This window comes from Crocodylus porosus, unplaced genomic scaffold, assembly GCF_001723895.1.
Source record: "Crocodylus porosus isolate Cpor-Errol unplaced genomic scaffold, CroPor_comp1, whole genome shotgun sequence".
NCBI lineage: Eukaryota > Metazoa > Chordata > Crocodylia > Crocodylidae > Crocodylus > Crocodylus porosus.
The window spans coordinates 9,124,099-9,151,700 of record NW_017728929.1 but is presented as its reverse complement, the minus strand read 5'-3'; the positions used below and the strand labels follow the sequence as shown (position 1 = coordinate 9,151,700).

The following is a 27,602-nucleotide window of genomic DNA, read 5'->3' as shown; positions in this document are numbered from 1 at the left end:
GTTAATCTGCATCACTTTAGAGAATTGCAGCATTTTAATTTTAATGAGCATTGGAAATGGCAAGCAAATGAGCTAGGCCTAGAGAAATGGTTTAGTTGGAGCAGGTGCCAGGGGCTCCCAGGTCTGGATTTCAGTTCAGTCTCTGGGTTGCTGCCAGCTACCTGATTAAGTGCTTTGGAAAATGCTCAGAGCCTACTTCAGAGGCATGCTCTGAGGATCCATGTCTGTACAGATTATGCTAAGCATGACCTTTATAATTGGGATGTCTTGCTTTTTAATCAGATGGCCAAAGACTTGAGGTTTTGAAGTAGCTTCTGAACCATCCCAGTTGCCCAGCATGCTCTGGGCCGATGGTCTCCCACGCCTTACCTTACTAGGTGGATTCCAGCACTCCTGCCTTCCCCACAAGCGTAGAGAGTGGGGGAGGAGGGTGACTCATGGAGTGCAGTGCTGGGTGTTGCTGGGGAGCTATTTGGTGGACTCGGAAAACGAATTATGAAGTACTGGAGCTTGCAGTTGCTGAAATGGTCTGTAATCACACCCTGGACTGCTGCTCAGGAGGTCGTGGAGCTGTTTGGCAGAGCTGATGCAGGTGACTCTTTAAGGCATGTGCATTAACTTGGAGGTTCCTGAACTCCAAAAAAAGATATCATACGCACTCCCAAAAAAGATATCTGATTCACCCAAAGAACCTTGTCTGCCTATGTCCTTAGACCAAAATGGCTACAACCTATACCCCTGAACTTCTGAACATTCCAGCTTCAGGTACCCCAGGGAATTCCCCCTTGGACTCCTTGGCAGAAATCCTGCCCTTAGAGAGCCTTGTAAGAGTCCTGCTGTTCAGAGCTGTTTGTGTCCTTCTACAGAGCAAGCACAATTATAGATGATCTCCTGTGTTCAGCCACAGCATGATGGCTCCATTGTCCTGACTAGATTCAGTTCTGGTTTTATACTGCTTTCTGCCTAAGTTCTCCCTGCAATTTCAGCTGGATAAGAGGTTTTCTTTTGTCTCTCCTTGTAATCACGCTGCTCAATTTTCCAAGCACATGACAGTTGTTTGGGTGCTGCCTTTCTACTGTAGAAATGGTTGCATTTTAATGGTTCCCAAAGTGATACCAGGAGTGCTGAGTGGTTTGGCATAAAAGGTTTGATTTTAAACTTACTCTAAATATCCTATATGTGAACCTGAACTTTACCAGGGAGACCTGGAGAGACTACATAACAGTCAAAGTAGTGGCTCCCACTAAACCAACCTATGTGCTGCTTTTCTTTAAAGTCTCCTGTAGTTTGGAGAAATGTAAATGGCAGCTTCACTTGAGCTCTGTGAAAGAAGAACTCACAATCTGGAAGCTGTCTGAAGCCTTTCCTGAAACCCTCTGTTTGCATGTTCCCTCTCTATAGGACGGTTATGTAAGTCCAACTGGATGTGTGCTGGGGCTTCAGCATTCCCTACCCTAGACTCTGACCTGCTCTATAATGGGTACCCAGAGGAAGCAGAGGTCACAGATAGACTATGGAAACCACTGGTGCTGCTGATACCTCTTCGGCTTGGGCTCACAGATATCAACGAAGCTTATATTGAAACACTAAAGGTAGGACACCTAGGGATGAGCTTTTTGGAGCTGTGTGTTGTAGAAATGAGCTGGGAACTTGGCATTTTGCTACCTGAAGTTCTTCTACCAATCTTGGATATTTCAGGTCTGAAATTAGTTGAGGGGTAAATTTTTTCAAAGGAAGGGTAGGCATGTAGGCACTTAGGTTTAATTGACAGTCAGTATGATGTAAGCTCCAATGTAACTAAACTGCTTTTGAAAATGGAGTATAAGCAGTGCCAGTGTTACTCTTGATTTAATCTCAGTCCTTACCTGACTGTCCATAGCACAGGATTACCACAGAATCCAGCCCACTGGTAGTTCCATGCTTGGAGGCAGCCTGAACCTCAAATGTAGAGCCTCAGGCCCATATTTGTCTAGGATATCACATGTATGGGTTAGGATTTAAATGAGCAGTACTTTGCAAGCCCTGCCCGGTGTCCTACAATCTCAGGAGTTTGTAGAGCTCCAGATCTGAGGGGCATAGAGCTAATGAGAGGTTGCCCATTGACTTGCAGTAACAGTGCTGGCGCTTTCCTAGATGTCTGGACAAGGGAACTCCTGAATTCAGATCTGGTGTCTTGTTCTAGTGCACTGTGTCAGGATGTTGCAGCTCTGACACAAAATAATCTCAGCCCATTTTCCAGGATCATTCAGACAAGGATCCTCTTGTCAGCACTGCTGTCCAATGAGACAAGCTTGAGGGGGAATATCCTGGCCATGAGAGTTTTGCCACTGATTTCTGTGGAGCCAGAATTTTGCCTCAAGCTGCTGCTGGCATTTGTAGCCATAGTACAAATGGCACTAGGCAGTATCCAAAGTACCTCCTCCTTCCTACCACCGTTTCCATTCCTGGGATGGTTAGTTCCAGATACTGCGTCTGAGGTTTCCCTGAGACGCTTCTTCTCTTGGGGCAGGCCCCAAGCTGAAGCCACCTTTCCTCCTGGGAGTCCCTCTCTTCCATAACCGGCTGCTTTTGCTGTTGGAGTTGCTTACTGAACAGCCTCCCAGCACACACCACTTCATGGCCTTTCCATTAGACTCCTGAGTTGTTGGCCACCCATATTTTGTCTTGCTTTCCAGCACTGCTTCATGATGTCCCAATCCCTGGGGGTGATCGGAGGGAAGCCTAACAGTGCTCACTACTTCATTGGCTATGTAGGTGAGTGAGTAACCCTCCTGGGTGCTGGGTGGTATCAGCTAGGTGTTCATCTGCCCCACTTGGGCTGCAGCTTTCATACCTCCCCTAATGTACAAATTGAGTGTTTTCCTTTTCCTTTAAAACAGCTTGATGTGCTGTGTGATTAGGTTTCCTTGTCAATAAGGGTCTCCATACCCTAAAATACCATTTCTCCTGGAATACACCCTATGTGAAAGTGAATTCCAGCACAAAGCAGGCCTGCGTGGTAACCTCTTTTTAGATCCATTGCTGAGATCCCTTCCTGCAGTTGTGTGTTCCCTTGGGGACCCCCTGCTTCCTCATCTGTATGAACTCAGTTCACCCTCTCTCTCATCGACCCTATGAATGCTAGGCTTTTCAAGATCATGAGCTGATTGTGCTGGTGGCCATTAATCACCTGCTTGCTCTTCAGAAGAAAGCTACAGGCTGTGATCATTCATGTTTGTGTCTCCCTGTCTGTTTGTTTGTCCAGAGGAGGAGCTAATTTATCTGGACCCCCACACTACCCAGCCTGCTGTGGAGCCCAGTGACAGTGGCTGTATCCCTGACGAGAGCTTCCATTGCCAGCACCCTCCCTGCCGAATGAGCATCGCTGAACTCGACCCCTCCATCGCAGTGGTGTGTTCTGTTGCTTATTTCCATGCCAGATGTTGAGAGCTTGACTTCTGGGGCAGGTGGGACCATCAGTTTCCCTGGCATCCCTTCCCTTCAGGCTGGTTCCTCTCCCTGTTAGATTGCTGATGTAGATGCTGGTTGCCTGGCATGTTGTGTTCTGTGGCAAGTCTTGAATTTGGCCTAAAGATTTAGTCAGAAAGGTTATGTAGGCAGCTTCTCTGGGAATACAGTTGAGTACAGAGGGACACCCTGATGTGGCTACTTCTCCAAAGCAAGTAACTGCTAAGTGTCCATCATGATGTAGTATTTCTATTGGTCAAACCATGGGTGCTGAGAAGCTAGCCTGTAGGCTGTGATATAGCGTGTAACCACTATTGGCTATTGCTCCCGAGACAAAAGTGAACACTGTTCTCTGCATGGATTACTACAATGTTCACTTCAGGGCCTGGCATAGCACAGTGAGCACAGAGAGAAGAGCTGTCCCCTCTCACAACCAAAATGCAAGCGGGAGAGGCTTTCTAATGGCAATCTGTAGTTCAGAGAGCAAAAGTACCCAGGATGCTAGGGTCAAGTCACTGACACACTCTCAAAAAAAAAATCTGTTTAAAAGGAGAGTATGGGGAGGTTCTGCCATCTCTGACATGCAGTCTGGGCTTGACTCTTGCCTTGCGGTGGAGCAGCTGGCTTGAACACTGTTGTGACTGTGTTGTTCAGTCAAGTTCCCTTGTCCTGTTTTCATTTGCATCTATAATGAGTGATCTTTGTTTCCAGCTGGACTGGCTCTGTTTCTGTAACACTTGCATTATCCCAGCCAAGGCAGAATAGACCAAGAGTTAGTGCACCCAGGACACATGAAGGGCTGGTTTTGATTACATCTCCGAAAACTGGTCAGTTTGGCTATAGGCAGCCTGAACTGTAATAAAAGCAAAGTTGCTAGAACTACAAAAGCATTCTTGCCCCTTTGGTGTCTCACTTCATCAATATGTTTATTTGTGTAACTGATGCTGAACAAGTACATTTTGAGCATTAAGGCATGATGCTTTGGGGTGGACTCGGTCAACCTTTGCTAGCTTGTAATACGACAAAAAGACAGTATAACATTCTCTTTTTCAGGGCTTTTTCTGCAACACAGAGGAAGACTTTAATGACTGGTGCCAGCAAATCAAAAAGGTTTGTGCTTGGTTATATCATTGATAAAAGACCATAAGGTTGTTTTCAAATCCCACTGCATGTATCTGGCCCATTCTCTGCAGCTGGAGAATAGAGAGCTACTTAATTGATCTTGGCACCAAAAAACCCTCAATCCTAAATGCAGATGTCTGAGAGGATTTCTCTTGCCTTGAAGCCCAGCAGACTGGTGCTGTCAGGCCAGGGTAGCAAATTAGCTTGACTGTGATGCCTTCCCTTGCAGATTATTAAAGCATGTTACTAATAGTCTTGCAGTGGTATCCCTGCTCTTACAGATGGCCTGGAAGTGATATCAAGTAAATTTGTGCAGGATCTAACAGGATTGTCAGCCTAAAAAGACAAAAATACTTCTTTATGCATACACCTGGCCTTCTTGCTATTCCAGTGCTTTCAGTGCAGTTATCTATCTTATTTTGTGACTGACATGGCTGTGCTGGGGCAGAACTCAGCAACCACCTAACAAGGGAATAACAGGGAAGGAAGTAAAGTGCATCAGAATTTGCAACTGTATGAGGGTTTGGGCAAGTGAAATCAAGGCCAGGACCTCCAGGCTAGGGAGGCTGGTAGCCCTGGGATTTCTAGAAAACACAAGGAAACAGAACGGATTTCATGTCTCCAAGAGCTTGTTTCCACAAGCAGCCCAGTGGCCCCAAACAGCTTGCTAGAGGATTGGTTCAGTTCAACTGTAGTTGAACAGCTAAACTTGTTTATTTAGCTTGAAGAGAAAACATAAATATGAACCCCTGTTAATGCTGAATGCGTTTTCCCTCCCATTTCCCAATGCAATCCTGTTGTCTGCTCAAAGATTCTAAGCCACTGGTTCCCTCATTTGTCATCTTTGGGGTTCCTCAGATTGGTGGCTTGTTGTCTCCCAACCTGAAATCTAACACTTGCACAGTTATGACTTCCGTTTCTCTCCCTGAGAACAAGTCCTTTGCTGAACTACTTTGTCAGTGCCTCTTGCTGCCCCAGGGAGAAGGACCAAAGGGCTTCTGTCACCTCTGGTCCTCACTGCAATGCTATGTGATGGGACCAGCAGGGACTCTCTAGTGGGGAGCACTTGCACTTAAGAGGAGGCAGGAATTTAAAGTTGTAGATAAGATCTCACCAGCTGTTTTCTTTTGCTGTCAGATGCTTCCCCTTTCTCCTAGATTCATAGTGAAAAGACAAGTGCCACCTTTGAGTATGAGCATGTTTGTATTAACAGTGTGTGCTTTCTGTACTTTTGTTCCACAGCTGTCTCTGATCAGGGGAGCCCTGCCTATGTTTGAACTGGTGGAACGTCAGCCTTCACACTTCTCCAACCCTGATGTTCTCAATCTCACACCAGGTGAGGCCCAGCCTAGCTATTCATCTGGGTAGGAAGCCCCCAGGGTGGGCTGCATCCTTTTAGTCTATGAAAGCTCATGGAGTTCTGACAATCTTAGGTTCTCTCTGCCCCTATTCAGCCTAGAATTTGTCTGAGATCGCCAAGCTAGGAGTTCCAGTAGATGCTGGAAGTGATTTAGGATGAAGTTAGACTAGTCTTAGTTTCCATTGTTATCCATTCTTACATGGGCCAGCTAACCACTCTCTGCCCTCTTGGTGCAATGAGGGACAACTGCCAAGCAGTTTTTCTGTTCCCAGTGCCCATTTGTTGTGTTAATTATGTGCATGAACATTGCAGGGGTTAAAGAGCCATTGACAGCTTCTGCCAAGAGGAGTGAGTATGGTGGACAAACCTCCTTTCTCGCCAGTCAGGCTGGGTCCCGTTAAATGTGCTCTGCACTCTCATCTGTCCCTCTGCTAATAGCTCTTCTCTCTTTATCACAGCTTTATCTCACACTCTAGCCCTTGTCCTTCTCTCAGTCCTCTCCTACTATTTCTCTTTCTCATCTGGTTCCTCTCTCTAGTGTTGTAATGGGCTGATTATTTTCTAATTCTCTACCCCTCACTTGGTCTGGCTGATCCTTGCCATCCCATGGTTCAGTTTTCTGCTCACTAGAACAAACTGCATGTCACTAATTAAGTCTCACTTCTGTCCTCATCTTCCTTTACTGTTGGTTTCTCCCCCCTCTCCCCCCACCCCCATCACATCAGTGGAATGAGCTTCCCTGTGAAGCATCTCATCTAGATTAATGCTTTTGGCCTGTGTTGAACCCCTGATATCAAATGTAAGAATATTCCAAAGCAGTAACTGTTGGGCTTTGTCACCCACTGCCTCAAGGAACTGGAGTGTAGCAAAATCATGACTCTGTGCCCATCCAGTTCTTATGCGACTTGCCTTGTCCATCCCTGCCTTGCAGTCAGCTACTGTCATTTAGTATTTCTGCAGTTCCGTGATTCTCAGCCCAGATGCTGCAGGGTGCTATGGACTATTAGCAGTATTAGGTGTTCAACCAACAACACAAGGTAAAGCCAGATTTCAAGTAGGAATCCATAGTATCAAAAACATTCGGACCTGTCATGATTTTTCTGAGTTCTTTACAACAGAATAGTTGCTTTAATATTTTGTAGTCAAAAACAGTGAAAATTAAGAGCTGGCATTTTCTGAGGAATACCTTGAGTCTAACAAGGTTAAGAACCACTGCTGTAATTGGTGGTTGTTCTCGTAAATCTAAGCCATTTTTCTTCTTACAGCTTTATCTAGCATTGGTCCCCCCAGGATCTTTGTTCTGCCCCAGATCTCTCCCCTGGCTCCCACTGAGCTCTCCTTTGGTCAGCTCCAGGCTTGCAGCCTTCTGTGGTGGTAAAAAATGTGCATTGTGGAGCCATGCACTTTCTGTTGCCAGTGCCTCTGGGATGAACATTCCCCAGTGGCCTGCACCCTACAAACCAGAGGAAGCATGAGATGGCATCAATGCCAGCTTCCTCGTGGAGGTGGTGTCAGCTGAGTGAACAGTCTTTTGTGGGTGGCATTGCTTTTGTTGCCTTCTCTTCTCATGTTGAATCAAAGGTGCTAATATGATAAAATGTGTTGTACAATCCAGTCCTGGGGGGAAAGAGCATCTTAGTGACATGGGACTGAGCCTTCTTCATAAACTCAAGCATCCTGTGTTCCACCTCAGGATCCTCACTTCATTGTGCTGCCTCTGGGATGTGTTGGCTAGTGACACCCACAGTGTAAATATGTCATTGTGAAATAGGCAACTGACATGGCCAAACTTTCTCTTGTCCTTTCAGACTCCTCCGACGCTGACAGATTGGAAAGATTCTTCGATTCAGAGGATGAAGACTTTGAAATCTTATCTCTCTGAACACTTGTAGGAAGCGGACTCTGCATATCTGTGTTGTGTGCGGGGTGGAGGAGGGGAGGGAAGCTCCTTCAAGAGTCTGGGGCTACCGGTTTTCATAGGTGCTTGCTGCCATCCCTGGCTCCCATCCATCCCAGCATTCTGTGCTGCCTCTGAGCAGGGTGCCCGCCCGTTCTGTGCATTGGGATCAAGAACCAAGTTGTTACAAAGGCCTTATGGCCTGGAGTTGGGATTCCTCAGCACAAAACACGCACAGGAAGTGGATGCAGTGGTGCCTAGGGGTTTAGAGGCTTTTTTGTTACATCAGCAGGTCAGCCAGTTCTACATGAGCTAGGTCCTTTTACACAATCCTCAATCGCAGCTTGCCGCTTGTTTGGCTGGCAGAAACCTACAGTTGGTTCCTCCACAGCTCCTCAAGTTCTGGCTGCCTGGGAACAAGCTTTGCTTTGTGAATTAATGGCAGACATCTCCCCTGCAACCATTTCTGATGCCCAGTAGAACATGAACTGGACCTATGGTAGTATGTCATTGCTGCTGCTGCTGCTCAAGCTTCATGAGCTGTGCAGTGTTTTCTCACAGACATGATGTTGCCTGTGCCCAGAACCAGCCTGGGTCAGGTCAGTCTGTTACATGGCTAGTAATTGCACAGGCACTAAACCTTGTGGTTACCACCAAAGTTTGAATGTGACAAAAGGAGGATAGGAAAAGTCTCACACTGAATAAAAGCAGAGGGAAGTTTCTCTGGAAGGGTGCATGTTCTCACTGAGTAACTTGAATGCTGAGGCTCAATGATGGATTAACAAGTACAGTAATGGTGTCTTATTAAGGTGTCTGCTTCTGAGCAGAGGTGAACACCTCAGGCCAGGGAAAGACTTAGGTGTCTCTAATAATAAATCTTGAGAGCCTGGTAGCTGCTTTTAAGTAAAAAGGGTGAGACAGAACAGGACAAGTAGGAAGCTGCCAAGCTCCTTTCTAGTAAAGATGCATCTGCCTTCTTGTAAACATTGCTGCTGCATGGTGTAGGCACGGTGTTTTCCTGTGCACCCTGAAAACCCAAGGGCTAAGAAATGCTGATGCAGCCAGTGTAGCTTGGTCACTCCTTGTGACACCACTGTTTCTCTTCCTGTCCAAAATGATATTCAAGGGAGCATGAAGCTTAAGTAGATTTTTTTTTTTTTAGCTGAATGGTACTGTTTCACTTGCTATTCTGCAGCTTCTCTAGAAGGTAGCCCTTCTTCCAGAGTGTGTACTGTACTACCTAGTCCAGAGAAATCCATCCCAAGCTGTTAGTAAAAAATTGGGTGCCTTATAAAAGGCTTGTGTTTAACTAAAGGTCAACACAGCAGTACTGGGAACCTTAGCAATGTTAAATTCACAGCTTTACCTGGGCTGGCCTTATGGCTCTTAACAATGGCTCTTAACATCTCTACAGAGCAAATAAACCCGATGGAAACCAGGTGTGTGGAAGGCCTCTATCTTAATGTTGGCCACCACAAAGTCTCTCAAGACATCTTCCTTTGCAGGGGGCAAATATTTGCTCACAAAGCCCCCCATGTTCTGCATTTAGGAACAGCAATCAGTATGCTTTTTGTGCCCTAAAGGGAGTGACATCTGGCTATGAGTGATCATTTCATCCCTGGCTGACCTACTCATGGTATACCACCTGCCTGCCCCTAGGCTGCCGGAACAGAGGTTTCACCTCTGAACCACCATGCTTCTCTCACTAAATTATTACTTGCTGCTTTCTCTCTTGCTGTTCCTCTGCTTTTTTCTTGCATCAGTTGTAGCTGGGGAGGAGGCAGCTGAGAAAGTGGGGCTGTGCTCCATTCATCTCCTGCTTTCAATTTGTATCTGAATAAACTGATTTAAAATCTTTGGATGTTTTTTTCCCTCCCTGTTTTTCCCTAGTTATTGCTTCCAAAGAGTTGCCCTGTACTACTAGCAAAGGATGAGATGCATTTTGCTTTTCTCTTGGGCCAGAGGGGGGGCTCACATCACAGTATGGAACACTCGAGACAGTTCAAGCCCACCTGCTTTGGGTGGCTAAGGTGGTGCATGCTCCTTGGAGCCACTGAATGCAGACAATGGTTTCTCAGAACTACTTGGGCTCAACGGAAACTGGGGTTCCTAGAATAGGGAGTATAAGCCTATAGTTTGAATGCCCTATCCTGTTGAAGGCAGTACAGCATTTTCCTTATACTTTGCTTAAAAGGTTCCAGTAGCTGGCAAGAAGACAGCAGTGTATGCATGTGGAACCACTTGCTGTGCAGCATTTAAAAACAAAGGTTATGTCTTCCCTAGCCAAAGTCCTAAATCCAGTCACTGCATGCCTCCCACTCCTACAAGAATACAAGGGTGAGTCCTGGGCTTCTAACAAGAAAACAAGTAGAGGTAGACAGTTCAGTTTTCCTCTAACATTTAAAAAAAAAAACCCCAAGCAGCTGGATTCTGTTTGTAAGCAGAGCATGACCTTCAGCATGAGCAGTACCTACAGCACTGACCAACATGCTCACAGCACAGGACCTGAATGTATGCTGAAGTCTGTGGCACAAAGTGCCCCCCTCCTAAAAGTAGTAATGATGAACACTTGCCTGTGCTGTCACCAATCATTAGCAGTGGACCTCCCCTTTTAGCAGTGTACTCTGTCAACCTAGGAATTGAATGTGTGAATTGTGTACGAGTACAAAGAGACTCCTAGAAATCAGAGGGTTGTGAAGCTATTTTCTTAGCTGGTTTACTGTGCATATAGTCTATTCAATGCTCAACCTATTCCCACCCTTTTTCTGTAGGGTAATGAGTCTTAAGCTGGGTGCCACAAGACCCTGGATGCTTTGCTATTCTGTCAAGGGTGCTGCTGATTGCCATGCAATGTCAAGCCCTGTTCAGTGTGCAAAGCTGATTCACAAGTTAAACCACTTTCAAATAGGAATCTATAGTATTAAAAGTGTTCTGATCTGTTATAGTCAGTTCTCTGCAATAGAAAATTGCTTTTATTATTTTTCTATAGTAAAAATAAGAGAAAACTAACAAGCTTCTATTTTCTAAGTGTCTTTAAGTCTCAAAAGATTGAGAACTGCTACTACAGGGCTTTTAATTCATGGCAGCAAGAGTGAAAGTATGCATTGTGGCAGTAAGTTTCTCATACCACAGAAACCTGCAGGAGCTAGTATCACCCCTGACATTCTCACAATTTGTAAAATAAAGATGTCAACCTGGCCCTATCCTGAAATCAGCTGTACATCCTCTAAGGTGTCCAAGAATTCTGCACCTTGGATAACTTCACATTTGGCTATGACAGACAGACAACAGGTACACTTTTTATCATTAAGCCTTTATTTTAGCATATTTAATATTCATTTGTCACTACAAAACAATGCATATCTGGGTGTTAATGCAGTCCCTTCACCATGTGAATTGATTCTTTCTGGCTATGTATCTTGACCTCCCAAAAGCCCAGGGAGAAAGTATTGTTCTTATTTTGCAGATTGGTAAATGAGGCAGAGATCAATGAAGCAACTAGCCTGAATTCAAGGCCAGTTTACCGAAAGGCTGGGAAGTGAACTATGCTCTCCAGAGGACCTGGTACCATAGCAACGTTACTGCCAATACCTCTCAATGCTAAACTTTTAAAGGTAGAAAATTTGTTTTTACTATAGTTTCCCAATATTAATGTAAGGTGAATATCAAAGGGAAGATGGATTTGCCTTCAGACTTACATAAATATTACCAATAAAAGCAGAGGTTTGCCTGATTTCCTCTCCCCTGCCCTTTACTTTGCATGAAGGAAATAGAGCCTTATCTAAACTTAAGATTCTCCCAGCTAAGTTTCTGTGGCCACTGGGCTGAGAAGCTATTCAACCCTTGGTTTTCTGAAGCAGAAAAGAATCATTTGACAGCTGAGGTGACAGAGAATCATTGTTAGGTGCTGTATTCCCCTTCATAAAAAATGAGCCCTTTCCAAGCTTTATCATCACAACCATTTAATCAAAAAGGGAACTATGATGTACTAAAAATGCAGCATAAATAAAAGCAGCCAACTTTCGCCAAGAAACTATTTTACAAGGACCCACAAATTCAGAAACCAAAATCATGCCAACACCTGAATTTTACATGGAATCAAGACTCCTAGCTGCTATTTCTTACTTGATGCAAGAACCCAAGACACAACAGGCCAGAAACATTATTCCCTTTGGGCTTGATATAGTAATATGTGCCTGGGCGCTGGACACCGAGAAAGGTACAGCAGTTGGACAGCAGGCGTTGGAAAATGAGAGCACCATCTCAGGTCTACTGACTAGTCATAGATCTGTAGCTAGAATTTCTTTAAAATGGGTGTTTGCATTGTGCAACTCATCTTTCAAACCAGTTCTCTAAACCAATGGAGTCTGTGGCAGGTTCTTAGGCAGCCCTCTCCTCTCCCTAAGGTCAGGGTATTTGATAAGTTTATCCTCACAACACTCTGTATCACTCCTACAGAGGAGCTGAGGGACTCAGATCCATAGAGACAGACTGACTTGTCCCAGGCCACATACAGTCTACCACAAAGCAGGTGACTGAACTAAGGTCCCCCATGGTCCTGAACCCTGACCCACTAGACCAACTTTCCTTTCTCACAGAGTAGGCCTTTAAACCAGCCTGTTGGATAAGGACATAAATATTTCATGTAGTAGCAAGAGAAAGGGGAGGGGGAAGAGGGGAACTAAAAATGTACTTATTAGCAAAATTTCTACATAGGGGAGTTTTAGGAATGGGATAGAAAATTACATAAGTTATTAAAAGTCCAGTGGGCACAGGACTCAGGAACATGGCAATTCTCTACAATGTCAAGTGCGGAAAAATCCTTCTTGTTTAATGGGGTTTTTTTCTGGTCAGCATCATACCAGTCCAAGAACTGATTCACAAGGAAACACATTAGGAGGAGGGCTTGTAAGATCTAATATAGAAAGAAATGGGTAAAACAAGGACTCCAGCACCACATCTCAGATCTGTAAAACACCACTCTGTGACCTATACCACACCTAGTATGGAGACAATACAACAGAGTCACCCAGCTGAAGAAGACTGAAATAGGATGTTTCCCCTCTCTTGAGACCTGGAGTGAGGTATCCAGAGATTCATTTTATGGGAAGGAGTGGAGTGAGAACCCAAGCCTATTTCCAGAGCTCTCCTATTGGTTTATTTTGAGCCTTCTGCATGGTCTCCTCTGCAACAGACTTAATTTCATTGTGCAAATCCTCTATGCTCTTTGAAGCATCAATTGCCTATTTCCAAAATAAAAAGAACAATGTATGTTAAAACATTTCTCTTGGGGAATAGACAGACAACCTTTATAGCTCTTATCAACTTCAAAAACACTACAAAAATTGAGTAGACAAATAACATAGTGTTATAAGATTACAAATTGGCTCAAACTGTATCAAAATGACCCTGAATGAAACAGGCATAATTCTGAAGTGGTTCCCAGTGATACTGTAGCTGGGAGGTAGTATGCATCTGTATTTTACTGACGTGTTACAAATTAATGAAATTAGAAGCAGTTCAGGAAAAAAAGTGGAATCTGAAACAATTTATATGCATGTCTGTCCATATCCTTCATATCCAACTCTTAGAAGAAAAAAGAACACAAAAGGGTGAGGTGCTTAAAAAGGGGAAACTTAACTACCTTGAATTTACTTCTGTCCTCTCCTTGATGCATGCATTTTTTACATCAGGTATCTTAGGATGAGATTTTGACTTTCCCTCTTATGCACAAATCTTGTCGTGGAAGTAGGAGAAAGGAAGAAAATATGCATACAGGAAAGAACACCTGATACCTGAATGTGGAGCTTTAAGTAGGGGGAACCACTGAAACAGTTAGTAATGAATACAATATGTTAGTAACAAAGGCTCCAGGGCACTGGGTTTCAAGTATTATAGACCTTCTTGCCCAACACTAGCAAAATCACGCAGAGAGGACAAATCTTTTATAGAAAAAAAATCTTAATTCTTCTCTGGGCATATAAAAGTAGTCCACCTTTAAGAAGAAAAAAAATCCTCTACTAGGCTCTTCCTGTTTAATTAAACCGCTAGAGAACAGTTAACACAATAGCCTCATGGTACAGCAAAACCCCCATTCAAAGTTTATGAAATAGAAACACAAATGCCACTGCCCTTTACCACTACAAAAAAAACACTGCAGGGTTTTCAAGGGGGTTGTCCTGAGTCCCACTGTACTTATAACACTTTAAAAAGTGTTAAATTAACTATATTTTAACCTTTTCTGAATTACCAGTGTAGCGGAGCTGGAGAGAAGAGTGAGGAACAAACCCTGCTAGCTGCCCCGCCCCGGCTGTCTGGATCCCTGAGACTTACCAGACACCCAGCTGGAGCAACAGAGCTGGGACAGTGTCTCCACTCATTCCTGGCAGCACCAGGGAGAGCAGCAGAGCTGGGAACCTGCATTACGAACTGCTGCCAGCTCAAACCAGAAGTCCTGATGGCAGTGTTGCTATGGCTCCTTAGAAGCCTGTCAAGTAAGGCAGGATCCAGCTGACTGCAAGCCTTTCTCCCCTGTAGCATAAGGGAGCAACCCCAGCTGTGCCGTAGAGACAGCTGAGAACTGGCTCTAGAGATTGGGCAGAAGCCTTAAAAGCTTCCAGAAAACCAAACCCAGTAGTGAGCTGAGGAGGAAGCATGTCTGGTGGCAGACAGGTGAGAAGCAGCCTGTATGCTCTACTTTTCCTATATTGCTAACAGATGGACTCCAGGGGATACTGGGAGCCAAGGCTGACACTTAAACCTATGATGCTGAGGCACAACCCTAATAGTGACTGATTAATACCTGGAGGTATGAGGCAGAAGTGTAGGGGCAGAGGAGCTCCCAAATGTCACAGATTCACACACTGTAAGGGGCTAGAAGGGCACAAGATCATTGGGGCCAGCCCCCTGGACTAGGTAGGAAAGAGAACTGGGGTCAGGTGACCATCCAGTCTCCTCTTGAAGATTTTTAGGGTGGGTGATTGCACCACCTCTAGAGAGTGTTTATTCCACAGTCTGGACACCCTGACTGTGAAGAAGTTTTTCTTAGAATTGAGCTTGAAGCGGTCTTCCAGGAGTTTGTGGCCATTACTTCCGGTTTTCAGTTGTTTGCCAAGGCCTTGATGTATTCCCCTGATGTAGCAGTAAGCTGCTACCAAGTCCCCTCTCAGCCATCTCTCCTTTAGACTGAAGAGACCCAAGTCCCTCAACCTTTCCTTGTATGGCTTGCTGTGCAAGTCTCTGATCATATGGGTGGCTCTCTGGACTATCTCAAGCTTTTCCACTTTCTTGTTGAAGTGCAGCACCCAGCACTGGATGCAGTACTCCAGCTGTGGTCTCACCAACGCCGAGTAAAGTGGAAGAATCGCTTCCTCGGTTTTACATGATGCATGCCGGAGTACTGTTTGCCCGCTGGCTACAGCTTCGCACTGATAGCTCACGTTCATGCCATGGTCTATTATTACCCCTAGGTACTGTTCAGTTGTGGTGCTAGTAAGTTTGGTGCCACTGAGCCTGCAAGTATGTTGGGGATTGTTTGTCCCCAGATGGAGCACTTCACACTTCTCAGTGTTGAACCTCATCTGATTCCAATCTACCCAACTCTCCATCCTGTCCAGGTCTGCTTGTATCTGCAGCCCATCTTCAAGCGTGACCATGCTCCCCCATAGTTTGGTGTAGTCTGCGAACTTGGCCAGCGAGCTCCTCGACCCATCATCCAAATCATTGATAATGTTGAAAAGCCCTGGATCAAGCACAGACCCTTGAGGGACACCACTGGCCACCTCTCACCAGGATGACACAGATCCGTTCGTTAGAACTCTCTGGGTCCTACCTTGCAGCCATTTTCCTACCCACCTAACCATCAAGCAATTAAGCCCACAATCCTTCAATTTCCCCATGAGAACATCATGGCATACCAGATCAAAAGCCTTTTGGAAGCCTAGATATATAGTGTCAACCTTCTCTCTCTTATCCAGGTGGTGTGATACCTGGTCGTAGAAGGAGATGACATTGGTAAAACCAGACCTGCCTGCAAAGAAGCCATGCTGGCTATTGTTCAGAATCCTACCTTCTGCAAGCATATCACACATAGACTTTTTAATGAATATTTTCAGGATTTTCCCTGGGATATGTTAAGCTAATTGGCCTATAGTAGCCCAGGTCCTCTCTCCTCCCCTTCTTGAAGATGGGCACAACATTGGCCATCTTCCAGTCTTCAGGGACCTCACCTGAGCTCCAGGAGTTTTGAAAGGGTTTCGCTAGAGGTCCCGCAATGACCTCAACCAGCTACCTCAGCACTCTTGGGTGAAGTACATCCAGTCCTGCTAACTTATAAATGTCTAACTTTTTAAACTGATCATGCACCAGCTCAGCGTCAAACAGTAAAAAGGCAGTCAACCCTACCATGCCCCTCTGAATCTTATCACACGAGTCCCACCAGGTCTCCGTTATCCCTACGACATCGTATTTATTTGTGTTAAGCAGGAGGACAAGTTCCTCCTGTTTATCCCCCAAGCTCCTGGCATTTGTGTACAGGCAGACAAGTGTCCCTTCAGGGGCCCCTGCCTTGCCTGCAGAGCGTTCCAGGGCTGAGGCAGGGGTGGGCTGCCTAGAATGCCTTGGCCTGCTGGCTTTGCAAGGGTTGCTCAATGGGCCAGCAATGGTGGTAGGCCCCCCCATCCTCCAGCAGGCTTAGTTTAAAGCCCGGTGGAGCAGGTCAGCCAGTCTGGCTGAGAAAAGCCTCCTCCCCAGCAGAGAGAGGTGAAAGCTGTCCCTTCCCAGCAGCTCGCTGCCTCTCTCACCAAACAGCGGACTGTGGTCATGGAAGCTGAAGCCTTCCTGATGACACCAGTGCCTCAGTCTTGGTTCACTACCTCAATCCTCCTCCTCTCCCTCCACAGCCCGTAGCCCAAGACTGGGAGGACTGAAGAGAACACCACCTGTGCCCCCCAACCCCTTAAGCCCCGCTCCCAAATCCCTATAGTGCTTCATGACCCAGCTGGGATTGCTCCAAGCTACGTCATTGGTGCCCACATGGATAAGGAGCATAGGGTAGTGGTCAGTGGGCTGGAGGAGCTTAGGGATCTTCTCCACAATGTTCTGGATTCGGGCTCCCAGGAAGCAGGAAACTTCCTGGACTAAGGGGTCGGGGCGGCAGATTAACCCTTCAGGATGAAGTCTCTCACGACAAGGACTTTGCGTTTTGTCTTGGAGAGAGCAGGGGTGGTAGCTACAGTTGAGCCTGTGTTGCCTGTGGGAACTGGCAGCTTGCCAGGCTGTGGTGGGGCTGCAAGAGGTTCATACCTGTTTCAAAGCTCCAGCGGAGCAGGGACCCTAGCGCAGAAGGCCTTGGGGCCCTTGACCACCTTGGTCCATCCCCATGACCGGACAGAAGGGGAGGTCCCCAAGTCCTTCCTTGTCCTGGGACATGACCTTGGTCAACCCTCTGCCTCTAGGGGGTGAAGGACCTGGGAGCAGCAACAGAGTAGGAGATGCTCTTCTTTGGAGCTAATGTTGGCCTCGAAGGAGGTGTACTTGGCCCTTAAGGCCCTATACTGTATGACAAATCGTTATACAAGACTGACCCGGACAGGTGGGGTATCGCCTACCCCTTTTTGAGTGAACAGTGAAGGTCATTAGTCCATTTGCCTCCTATTGTTAACTCCATCAAAGCTGTGGTGGGCTAGGCAGGTGAAGGATTGTGATAACTCTCCCTTGAGAGGAGAGAGGGGAAACACCCTAAAACCCGACAAGGGACCCTAAAAGGACACAGATACCAAGCTCAGGAAGCATCACGCTTGGGTGACAATGACTTAGTGACAACCAGTAATCACTCTCTTTCCAGGTCTAACCGTACATCAGCTTCAACTAGTTGTTCCAGTCATCCACATGGGAAGCTGTTACCTGTGTTGTGACCTACATCAGAACATCAAATGGCACCCCCCCTGTTCACTGACTCTTCTATTTTTCAGCATTTTTGCCCAACACCAGAGAGATTAGAAAATAGTTTATACTACAGGGCTATCTTCCCTGAAGTAGACTCTAAAAGGTTAAATGTTTATATGTGAAGATTTTGGTAACCTACATAGAATTTATCAATTAACAGGTTGTAAATCAATCATGGGCTGTCACTTACCTGTAGCCTTATTATGAAAGGAAGTACACAGAGCATACAGACAATATGGTTAACATCTAGTAACTGAGTTCTGGCAGGGCAATGGGTGGGCTGAGGTGAGTGGTTATGAGCTGGAAGAGTCCAGTTATTCCAGGTAACCAGTAGGGAGAATGGGTTTGGGACTGTGGATTTTCCCCAGAGGAGCATATAAGACTAGGTGGGTCAGACAAAGGCAGCCTGAGGAGAGGAACAAAGGAACTAACTTCTGCAAGGACTTTCCGAGTGCAGGACCAGCCAAGGTTGAAGGCAGGGGAAAAGTGCAGAGGGACTTGTTTTCATCTAGATTTGTATCTGTCCTGCTGCACAGAGTAAAAGGTAATTTTTGTAGAAACTTCTGTGCAAATCCACCTGCTTTAAGCTCTCGCACATTCCTAAAAAGGTGTTTGAAACTGGCATGGTTGGGGCTCAAGAAAAAGCTGTGCTCAAAGCAATAGAGGAGTCTGGGAAAGATGGCACTATTTTCAGAACTCAGGCGAGTTTTCAAAAGGGGGTGTTAGTAAGAGAATGCACATCCCAAAGCATGCCCAGAATCCTACAGTTTGGGCTCCACCCAGACTCGGGAAAGCTCAAGATCACAGACCTAGGGAGCACGATTTATATACAGCAGCCTGGTGCAGGCCCAGAAGGGGTCTGGACCACCCCTGGCTGAGGCCCTTGTTCACTGGCCTGTCTAGCACCCTCCCAGGAGATTCCCTCTTCCCCTCACCTTCCAGTTTAGAGTCTCATCCTTCATGAGGTTGTAGAAGCGCTGTAGTACCTTCTCCTGGAAGGAACTGTTCTCATAACGCTCATTTCCAAAGCCCCCACGTTTTGCTGCTTCCGACATGCTCAGCTGAAGAAACAGGATCAAATCTGGCTTTGGAAGCCCAACATCAGACTGTTTGCACCAGTCCAGGGAAAAGTTCTGTCCAAAGCCAGAGGGAGAAATAAATGGAAGGTGCAGGAAACAAACAAACAAGAGCAATAAGGAGTAAAACAGACCAACAGGAAACCCAGGGTAGAACAAGCAGCTGCTGAAGAGATGCAGGAAAGATATTCCCACTGGTGTCAGAAGTCTTCTGATTCAAAAGCCTCTTTGCAGCCTTACATCTGAGAATCTGGCCCAGTATACACACTAGAAAATACATGTACAGATTCTTATATCCATCCTTAGAGGTGCTGTGCACCTGGAACTCTTAGTGAAGTAAAGTCTCTATCCTGCCTCCTGCCCAACTTCAGATTAACACTGCTAACTGCCTCTCTAGAGATGCAGTCATCAACAGTGAAATGCCAAGTCACATTTTCAAATCACTGAATGAACACTAAACAGCCCTAGGCAGCTCCAACCAACTGATGGCTGTTTCTGGGTGAAAACATTTTCCTAGTTTACCAAATCTATGGATGTTTATAGACGTGCTCTGGGAGTGGTGGGGGAACGTGTCAGAGCAGCTTCACTACATGTCTATAGACACCCTATATTTCTACACCCTAGCAGAGAGCGTCAGTGAATGCAAAGGGCCAAGGAATTACTTTCAGCCTATCTGAAGATGAGCTGAAAGCCCAACTCCCCAAACCTGCAAACACCTCCAATTTTTTGTGCTGTGTTTACAAATATAAAACTTTCTATAAACCTCCTTGACAACCCAAGGGCTACAGTCAGGTTCTAAAGTTGCCTCCAGTTTCTCCACCAGGGAAGATGGAGGTTCAAAATGAACAAACCCACTAGTCAAACAAGAGGCCATATTAGTTTCCAAGAGTCAAGACCACTGGACTGACTCAGTCAAAACTGCTGATGTTTCATGAACTCTGTTAACCATGTCCATTAAGATTCAGTGTATTCCCAGTTTCATATAATGCTGTATTTGTAACAATTCCAATGGGTGCCCAATGGCTCTTGGTACTTTAAAAAGCACTCATATGGGCTGTACCTGTACAGCCTTGCACATCTATTTTTACAGGTCTAGGCTAAATCTGCATTCTCTCACAAGTTATTCTTCACACTATTCATTCTTTGGTGGGGAGACAGCAGGGTTCATTTGGATAGCTAAACTGAAATAGCAGGATTCAGTCCATGACTTTGTTCAGTCCAAGTGACACAAACTTCTGGGCTTCAAACTGCCTGTCTCCATAGGGGTAGCCAAGGCTGCATAAAACAATTTCAACCCCCTGCACGGTTGTAAACGCCATCACACAGAGGCAGAAACTGTTTGCTTTCTGTTCACTTACCTCTTTGGCACTTGTGAAGGCCACCCCAGAAAAGGCATATCTGTCCACCACTAGAGTGACACCTTGTTTTAATTTCTCTTTAATTAATGGCCTGGACACAATAAAAAGAAGAGAAAAGAGTCACTCTCTTGCATTTACATTAAAATTAAGAAACTTCACCTAACATAGGAGCATCAAGTCACTCTTTCCCTTTTGCTACAGATGGACTATGTTGGGGTTACAGTAGTTTATCAGCTCACTGACAATGTGCCTTTTTGTTTATATGCTCACAACATCCATATCCTCCCTCAAAACTGAAACTCTACCCTTACCTCAGTGTCACTGCCTTTTAAGTCAGAATGGTTGTGAATCCCTCCAGCAACAATGTTGCTGATGAGGATGATGCATGCCATACTTCTTTTATCCTGCCCTTTGTTACAGGCTGAGAACTTGACTTCTCTTGGGCAAAACAGACCACTTAGATTCTTCCCAAAATGGACAACTTTGCTCCAGCCCTCTCTTCATTAGAGAATTCCAAACTGCTACAGGCCTTTTTGATACATGCATAAGGAAATGATAGGAGACTGACTCTACCATGTTCACATCCACCTACACCTGAACAAAGCTTCATATTCAGGCTTGAAGAGGTTAAGCAAACAATACATTAACCCACTGTGTTATGGAGCCCTTCCAAAGCTGTGCCCTTTCCTAGCGTAATTAGACAAGAGTTATCTTTACATGTGTTCCCAGCGGTTGGCAGAGAAAAGCAGATGCACTGTGTGGTCCTCCAAATTGTTCTTCTTTTCCAAATAAGAACTAATTAACTGCCCAATTTCTGTTGTCCTCTCTGCAACATAGAAGGGCAAGAAAGCACATGGTAACCACACAGTACAATACGAGTCACTCCCATACACATTCCGTGAATCAAATGCAAATACTTTTTAACCCAGAATGGGTACCAACTGCATCCCCAAGTACATTCTGCTGCTCAGAAAATACCCATCAACATGCATTTTTTCACCACCCCTTAAGTATATGAGAAGCCAAGAGGTGCCAAAGTCACAGTGTAAAACAGAGCCTAACCTTGGAGGCAAAAACCACAGGGAACAGAGACTGACCAGAAGGGGAACAGGGCTGGGGATGGGGGTACAGTGGTGCAGTTGCACCTTACTTTGATTCCTGTTACTCTCTCAGTTTAAAAACACCTGCCTGGTCACGGCAGCAGCATTTCTATTGAGGGAGCAGTGACAGAGTCAAGTGACTTCACGGCTCATTATAATCTACCTGGGCCTTTCTAAACTCTTCATCCCATCGGTGTTAACAACCCTCTCTCTTTTTTGATTCTCTTACAAGTCCCACTCATGGGGCTACCCTTTCGCCTGCAATTCACCTGTCCACTCGCTGCTTCTTTTAACCCAGCTCCTATGTCACAACCCTGCCAGCTGTTCTTACACCTGGACAGGAACCAGCTAGAGAGCAGTCACACATCTTCAAGTGCTTGCTTTAGACCGGGTTGGCTCTTTCCCTAGCTGGACGGTCCTCTTTATCACATGATTAATTACTTTGCACATGTAGCTGGTAAAATGTGTTGCGTGACTAACCAGTGAATTGCACAGCACAAGTAACGTGCGGCATGGGCCTACCGCTGGCTAAACACAGGAATCCAGGTGGCGGACATGTTTCACTCAGGAGACGGCTCAGCTCCGGGGCGGAAATAATCCCGAGCGCGGGAGGCCCTGCGCACCCGCACGGTCAGCTCTCAGGACCGGAGGCCCAAAGAAGCGGCATCTTCCCGCTCCGTCCAGGGCCTGCTCGCTCCTGCGCCGCTGCGACGGCCCGGGCAGTGCCAGGCCGCTTTCTTTCCCCGCCGCCCGTAAGGGAAAAGCTGACCCCGCTGAGCCCGGAGCCGGCCGGCGCGGGCTGCCTCTTACCCGGGAAGCGCAGCAGCTCGGCACGGTGGCCGGCCTTGCGCAGCGCCTCCACCAACCGGCGGCTCTGCGTGCTCTTGCCTGAGCGGTCCACGCCCTCCAGCACGATGAGCGCACCGCGCCGCGCCGCCATTCCCGCGCCGCGCCGCCAGCCTTCCCGCGCGCTGCACTCGGCGCGGCGCCTCCCCCTCCGCCACACAGCGCCTGCGCAGCGCCGAGCCCCGCCCCTAGGAGGGGGCAGAGCACTGGCGGTCGCTGCCCCGTGTCGGTCGGTCTCAGAGCTGGGCCTGGTCCCTGCTGAGCTGTCTGGTGTAGTGGACCTGTCTCTCCTTTAGGGCTCGGTGCCTGCCAGCCCAGCTCCTCGTAACAAACCTCTTATTTCCCAGCCCCGCAGGCTGTTTTTCGCTCGTGCCAGCAGGGGTCTGTTTGTTTTTGCTTCCATCTTGCACTGTCCTGGCCCCCAGGCATATGATTAAAGCTAATTAATTGAAGAAAAGCAGGTGTTATTTTATCTGTGATGCTGCACCTCGCCATCTCCACCTGCCTTTCCAAAATCCCAGATCTGCTTATGCCTGTGGGGAGTTTCCTGGGGCCATACTAGTAGGACCCAGGCCTAGCTCCTGCGCACAGCCCTGCCACGTTAAGGCGCAATCTGTGACAAGGTGCCACACCAAAGAAAAATGGGACTTTGCTCATCACCTGCTGGGGGTAGCACAGCTGGGAGGAAACTAATGTTAAAAGCTGTTGGCAGACTGAAAGGAAGAGAAGAACATAAGGCTTCTCTGCGTGGGCCCTGATTTGGTCCGTGCCCTCCAACACAATGAGCACCCTACGCTACATATGTATGGAAGATGGATATCAGTCTTTATAAACCTGCTGAGGGCTTGGAAGTACTTTTTAGATGTTAACGTATTATTTGATAAGTGACACCACTCTTGTGTGAAGCAGCAATGATATTAGATATGTGATGTGAACATGTTTGTATTATAGATACTCTCTAGGGTTATAGGAAAGGAATGTACATAGATTAATTTAGTTTACCGGTATTTAAATAATTCAATGCTTTAATTGCCAAATGTATTGAAGACAAATGTAATACCATTTCCCAGGAGTTAATGCTTCCTTATTCCAGGCTCCAATAGATAGTTTCACTTGGACTAAAAACAGGCCACCAGATTTCCCCTGAACAAAGCCTTTTTTTTTCTGGGATCCTAAAGCCCTTTGTCCTAACATAAGCACCTGTGAAGTGCCTATGAAGAACTGAAATCAGACCTTTTCCTCAGGGGCTAATGTGATTTTCATTTAAGTAGCATTTGTAAATCCCTGTTTTTCCCCTCCCCACCTCTTTTGTTGGGAATCTAAACCAAGGACAATCAGCCCCAAGGTAAATCAGTCCTTTCTTTTTAACCCTGGAGTATTTGGAAGAATCTACAGAATTGGAGGACAAAAACACAAGTCTTTAATACTTTATCATATTGCAGAGCAGATGACACAGAATATGTATATCAAAATGGCTGGAAGATATAGCTCCTAATTTTGTCGTGTTTTCAATTTTGTACGCGGAGGCAATATTACTTGTCAACCAAAGGGATGATACTTTTGGAACCCAAAATATCTGGATTGGAAGAAAACAGACAGTAGCCAACAGAAGGTATTGTTTAATGAACCTTTACAGTTGGATCAATTCCAGAGACTGCTTCCACTGAGGCTGTGAATGCAGAGTATGCATTCCTTTGTGCAGGAACACAACAGATGTCACTGGCTGGATACATCACTGTGCCCAACCTGAGTTCAGCTCTGGATGCCAGAATGGGCAAAGGCAGTGTACAGCCACACTCCTGCCATGCCGTGTCCTTGGAAATGTCTTCAGGTGCTCCGGGCAGCATTGGTCATTGTAGGTGTGATGTAGAGACACTACAGGCAGTGATCTGAAGATTCCCTCTTTCTCCAGAGACAACCATCAGGTTCACACCTCTGTTTGCTAGTGCAGCACAAAGATTAATTAGCACCTGCATGAAAATGGGTCAGCCATTAAAACCAGAAAGACAGACAAGCCCGTGGCAGACATTTTAACTTCCCTGGACGTTCCATCACTGACCTCAGAGTAGCTGTTCTTAGACAAAAAAAATTAAAAAAAAACTTAAACAGAAAACTGCAGAACAAGAAATTATCAACAGACTGGATTATATTGTCTAAATGGGTACAGAACCTTACTCTGCTACCTGGATTAGTTTTATAACCCCTGTGTCCTTGGGTTAAATGCTTTGTTTTTCTCTCCAACCCACCTTGCCTCTCTCAGTAGTGCCCACCCCCTTTTCCCTCCTCCCTTCCCTACCCTTTCTTTTCTAATCACTGCTTTCTATTTAGCAGATCTCCTTCTTGCAATCCCTTCACAGCACCTGATGAAGTAAGATCCCTGCTTACAAAAGCTTATGCATCTCTCATTTAGGTAGTCTATAAAGGTGCTAATCTACCCCACCTTCTGACAGGAAATTTGCCATTGCCTCATGATGCTATGCAATCTATCAAAAACCAGAACAAGCTACGGGGCTTAAGATTTAGGGGGTAGAAAAGTATCTGAAATATGGCACCGAATCTATATTGGCTGGATTGGGAGTTTAGAACATAAAAATTGCTATATTGGGTTATACAAAAGTCCCTCTAGTCTAGTATCTTACCTCCAACAGTGAGAAGAAGTGGCTAGCTTAGAGCAGTGGTTTTCAACTTTTAATTTGTAGACCCCTAAAACATTTAGAATGGAGGTGCAGAGCCCCTTTGAAATGTCAAATGGAGGTGCAGACACCTTTGAATTGTAGATGTGCGTATTCATGAACTTTTGATTGATCATAGTCATCTTTCAGGGACCCCTTAGACACAGGTTGAAAAACACTGCCTTAGAGGAAGAATATTAGGAACAGGCACATATCAGCCATCCCATATTCTCTTGGCCACCAGAGTTAGGTTACACTGATGTGTTTAGTAGTCCTTGGAGGACCTGTCTTGATGAATTTGTCTACTTCCTTTTTTAACCCAGTTATATTTTTGGCTTTCACAAAATCCTGTAGCAGAGAGTTCCACATAGGAATTATGCTCTGTGTGAAAAAGTACCTTCTTATGTTTGATCTAAACCTGCTACCTGATCCTTCTGCCCCCCAGTTCTTCATTATGAGACATATAAAACAGCCGTATACCTTATTCCCTTTTTCCACACCATTCACAATTTTATCAACCTCAGTTTATCATAGCTCCTGCATCAGTTATCACTTTTCTAAGTTGAAGAGTCCCAGACTTTCCAGTCTCTCCCTGTATGAACACTATTCCATACTCCAGATTGTCTCTGTACTTTTTATAATTTGTATAGTTGTCCTTTTTGAGAGGGGGTGACCAGAACTACACACAGTACCCGAGATACAGGTGCACTGTAAATGTCTATAATGTTGACTTCTGTTTTGTTTTCAAATTATTTCCTAGCGATTTCTAATGTGTAAGTTACTATTTGACCCTTGCTGAACATTGGATTGATATTTAGAGAATTGCTGAGTATATAGTTAAAGTTATTATTTTCCACCTGCATTTCTTTATCCTTATCAATGTTCAGTTTCATCTGCCACTTTGTTGCCTCTTCAGTGTTGTAAAATTGTTCTGTAACACTGTTGGAATTGATTACCTCAAATAATTTTCTATCATTTGCAGACTTTGCTGCTTCACTATTTCCTTTTTCATATAATTTATAAATATGTTGAATCACTCAGATCCCTGGGGGACACCATTGTTCACCTTCCCCCATTGTCAAAAATTGCCATTTATTTGTTTTCTATCTTTTGACCAATTTTCAATCAATGGGAGGATCTTCCCTCTTATCTCATGACAGCTTAGTTACTTTAAGAGCCTTTGGTGTGTGACTTTGTTGAAAGCTGTCTGAAACTCCAACTAGACTGTGTTTCACTTCCAATTATCAATTGGCTCCCCCTTATCCACGTGCATATTGACACCCTCAAAATACTCTAGAGATTTCTAAGATCATTTCTCTTTGGAAAACTGATGTTGACCTCTCCCCAGGACATCAAATATATCTGAGCGCTTACTAGCTTACAAGTCAAGTAAAATGCTCCCATGGATGTGAGACATTGATCCTGCCCCAGGCTAGTAAGGAGGGAGGACAGATAGGAGCAGGGCATTGTCTCTGACCAGTGTGAGGGCTAGGTGGATTTGAGACACTGCCACTGCCCCAGTCTGGTGGGCTGGCAGTGTAGGGGTGAGGGGCATTGGCAAGAATAACCGCTCCCTGCTGAGGCAACGATGTGTGCACACATTAGAGCAGTGATTCTTAACCTTTTTAGACTCAAGACAACTCTTGACAGACTCAAGGCACTTCTCAAAAAATGTCAGCTCTTGCTTTCCACTTGAAGAAAAATAATAGAGCAATTCCTCAGTTGCAAACAACTCAAAGACCACAGGAGGTCAGATTGCTTTTAACACTCTGGATTCTCACTGGAAATCTCCAGGTTTCTTCTGAGCGTCATGTCTACACACCTATTGGCACTGACATCGTATGCTACCTCACATCGCTCCTGAAAGGATCTCAAGGGCCCCTGCCTGAGAACCCGTGAAGCAGGAGCCCCTGAACCCCAGGAGCATCTGCCATTTCCAAAGACTGTGGTAGGGCTGTGACGCTGCCCCTGAAAAGTGTGTGTGTGACAGAGCTCCAGCCCTAAATGTGGGTGCATATAGACCACTATCCCACACTTGTCAGGGCTTGTGTGCATCCTGTGCCAGGCTAAGGAAGGGGCAGGGTATGAATGGCTGGGTGTACAGGGCATGACACAGACCCATCCCCCAGTCTAGAGGGGACCAGGAGGGGGTGACTGGGTGAGTGAGGGGGTGTATAGTGCACACACCCTCTCTCTGTAGGCTGGGGCTGGGGGGGTCTTGTGTGTGACTCGCTGGGTGGGGGTGTTGTGACACAGACAAGTTCAGGGGTTCAGGGGGTGGGTGTGTGACTGGCTGAGGGGATAGCTCCAGACCGGGGGGGGGGGGGAGTGTGTGTGTGTGTGTGTCAGGGGGCATACAAAGTGCACCCCTGTGCACGCGAGTGCGCTTCAGGCCGGAGGGGGTGTAACGCACCCGCTCGGGGCGGCGCGCTGTGATAACGCCCGGCAGACGGCGGGAGAGTGGGGCGTGGCCGCAACTGACGCGGAGCCACCCCCGCCTGGGGCGCGAGGCGCAGGTCGCGCGGCCCCGCCCCCTACGAATACGTCCCCGGCGGCCAATCAGCGGCGGGCAGCTCATGAATATGGAACGAGGCCGGGGCCGCGGCCCCTGTCATGCGGGCCCGGGCGGCGGCTGGCGGCGGTGCGGCGGGGGCGTGGAGTGGGCACAAGATGGCGACGGCCATGTACCTGGAGCACTATCTGGACAGTGAGTGCGGGGCCCAGCGCCGCCTGCGGTGGCAGACCGGGCTCGCCCGGCGCGTTGGCCGTGGCCTCGCGC

At 46.3% G+C, this 27,602-nt stretch overlaps 3 protein-coding genes and 1 long non-coding RNA gene across 9 annotated transcripts in view; 2 read left to right on the top strand and 2 right to left on the bottom strand.

Annotated features, from left to right (window-relative positions):
- The window catches only part of ATG4B (autophagy related 4B cysteine peptidase), a 28,340-nt gene extending 18,656 nt beyond the window's left edge, over positions 1-9,684 (top strand). For 2 of the 4 annotated variants that reach the window (XM_019543005.1, XM_019543002.1), the window contains exons 8-13: positions 1,402-1,592; positions 2,676-2,754; positions 3,245-3,390; positions 4,501-4,557; positions 5,812-5,905; positions 6,242-7,026. In XM_019543005.1, the coding sequence (XP_019398550.1) occupies positions 1,402-1,592; positions 2,676-2,754; positions 3,245-3,390; positions 4,501-4,557; positions 5,812-5,905; positions 6,242-6,330 (656 nt within the window). In that variant the 3' untranslated portion in view covers positions 6,331-7,026. Of the gene's footprint in view, positions 1-1,401; positions 1,593-2,675; positions 2,755-3,244; positions 3,447-4,500; positions 4,558-5,811; positions 5,906-6,241; positions 7,027-7,737 lie in introns of those variants that run through there. The other 2 variants (XM_019543004.1, XM_019543006.1) reach the window with 2 other exon arrangements.
- A 1,436-nt stretch (positions 9,685-11,120) lies between these two features.
- DTYMK (deoxythymidylate kinase) lies at positions 11,121-22,294 on the bottom strand. The gene is made up of 5 exons (XM_019543001.1): positions 22,116-22,294; positions 20,923-21,031; positions 20,206-20,296; positions 18,707-18,904; positions 11,121-13,069 (listed from the first exon to the last, which is right to left on the bottom strand). The coding sequence occupies exons 1-5, from the start codon at positions 22,243-22,245 to the stop codon at positions 12,959-12,961; spliced, it is 639 nt and encodes a 212-aa protein (XP_019398546.1). The 5' UTR covers positions 22,246-22,294; the 3' UTR covers positions 11,121-12,958.
- Positions 22,295-23,564: 1,270 nt separating this feature from the next.
- Positions 23,565-27,562, bottom strand: LOC109315346. The gene is made up of 2 exons (XR_002102483.1): positions 27,512-27,562; positions 23,565-24,121 (listed from the first exon to the last, which is right to left on the bottom strand). It is a non-coding gene; the product is annotated as an uncharacterized LOC109315346 (long non-coding RNA).
- Positions 27,408-27,602, top strand: part of ING5 (inhibitor of growth family member 5) — a 40,704-nt gene continuing 40,509 nt past the window's right edge. The window contains exon 1 of one of the 3 annotated variants that reach the window (XM_019543000.1): positions 27,408-27,530. In XM_019543000.1, the coding sequence (XP_019398545.1) occupies positions 27,437-27,530 (94 nt within the window). In that variant the 5' untranslated portion in view covers positions 27,408-27,436. The remainder of the gene's footprint in view (positions 27,531-27,602) is intronic. The other 2 variants (XM_019542999.1, XM_019542995.1) reach the window with 2 other exon arrangements.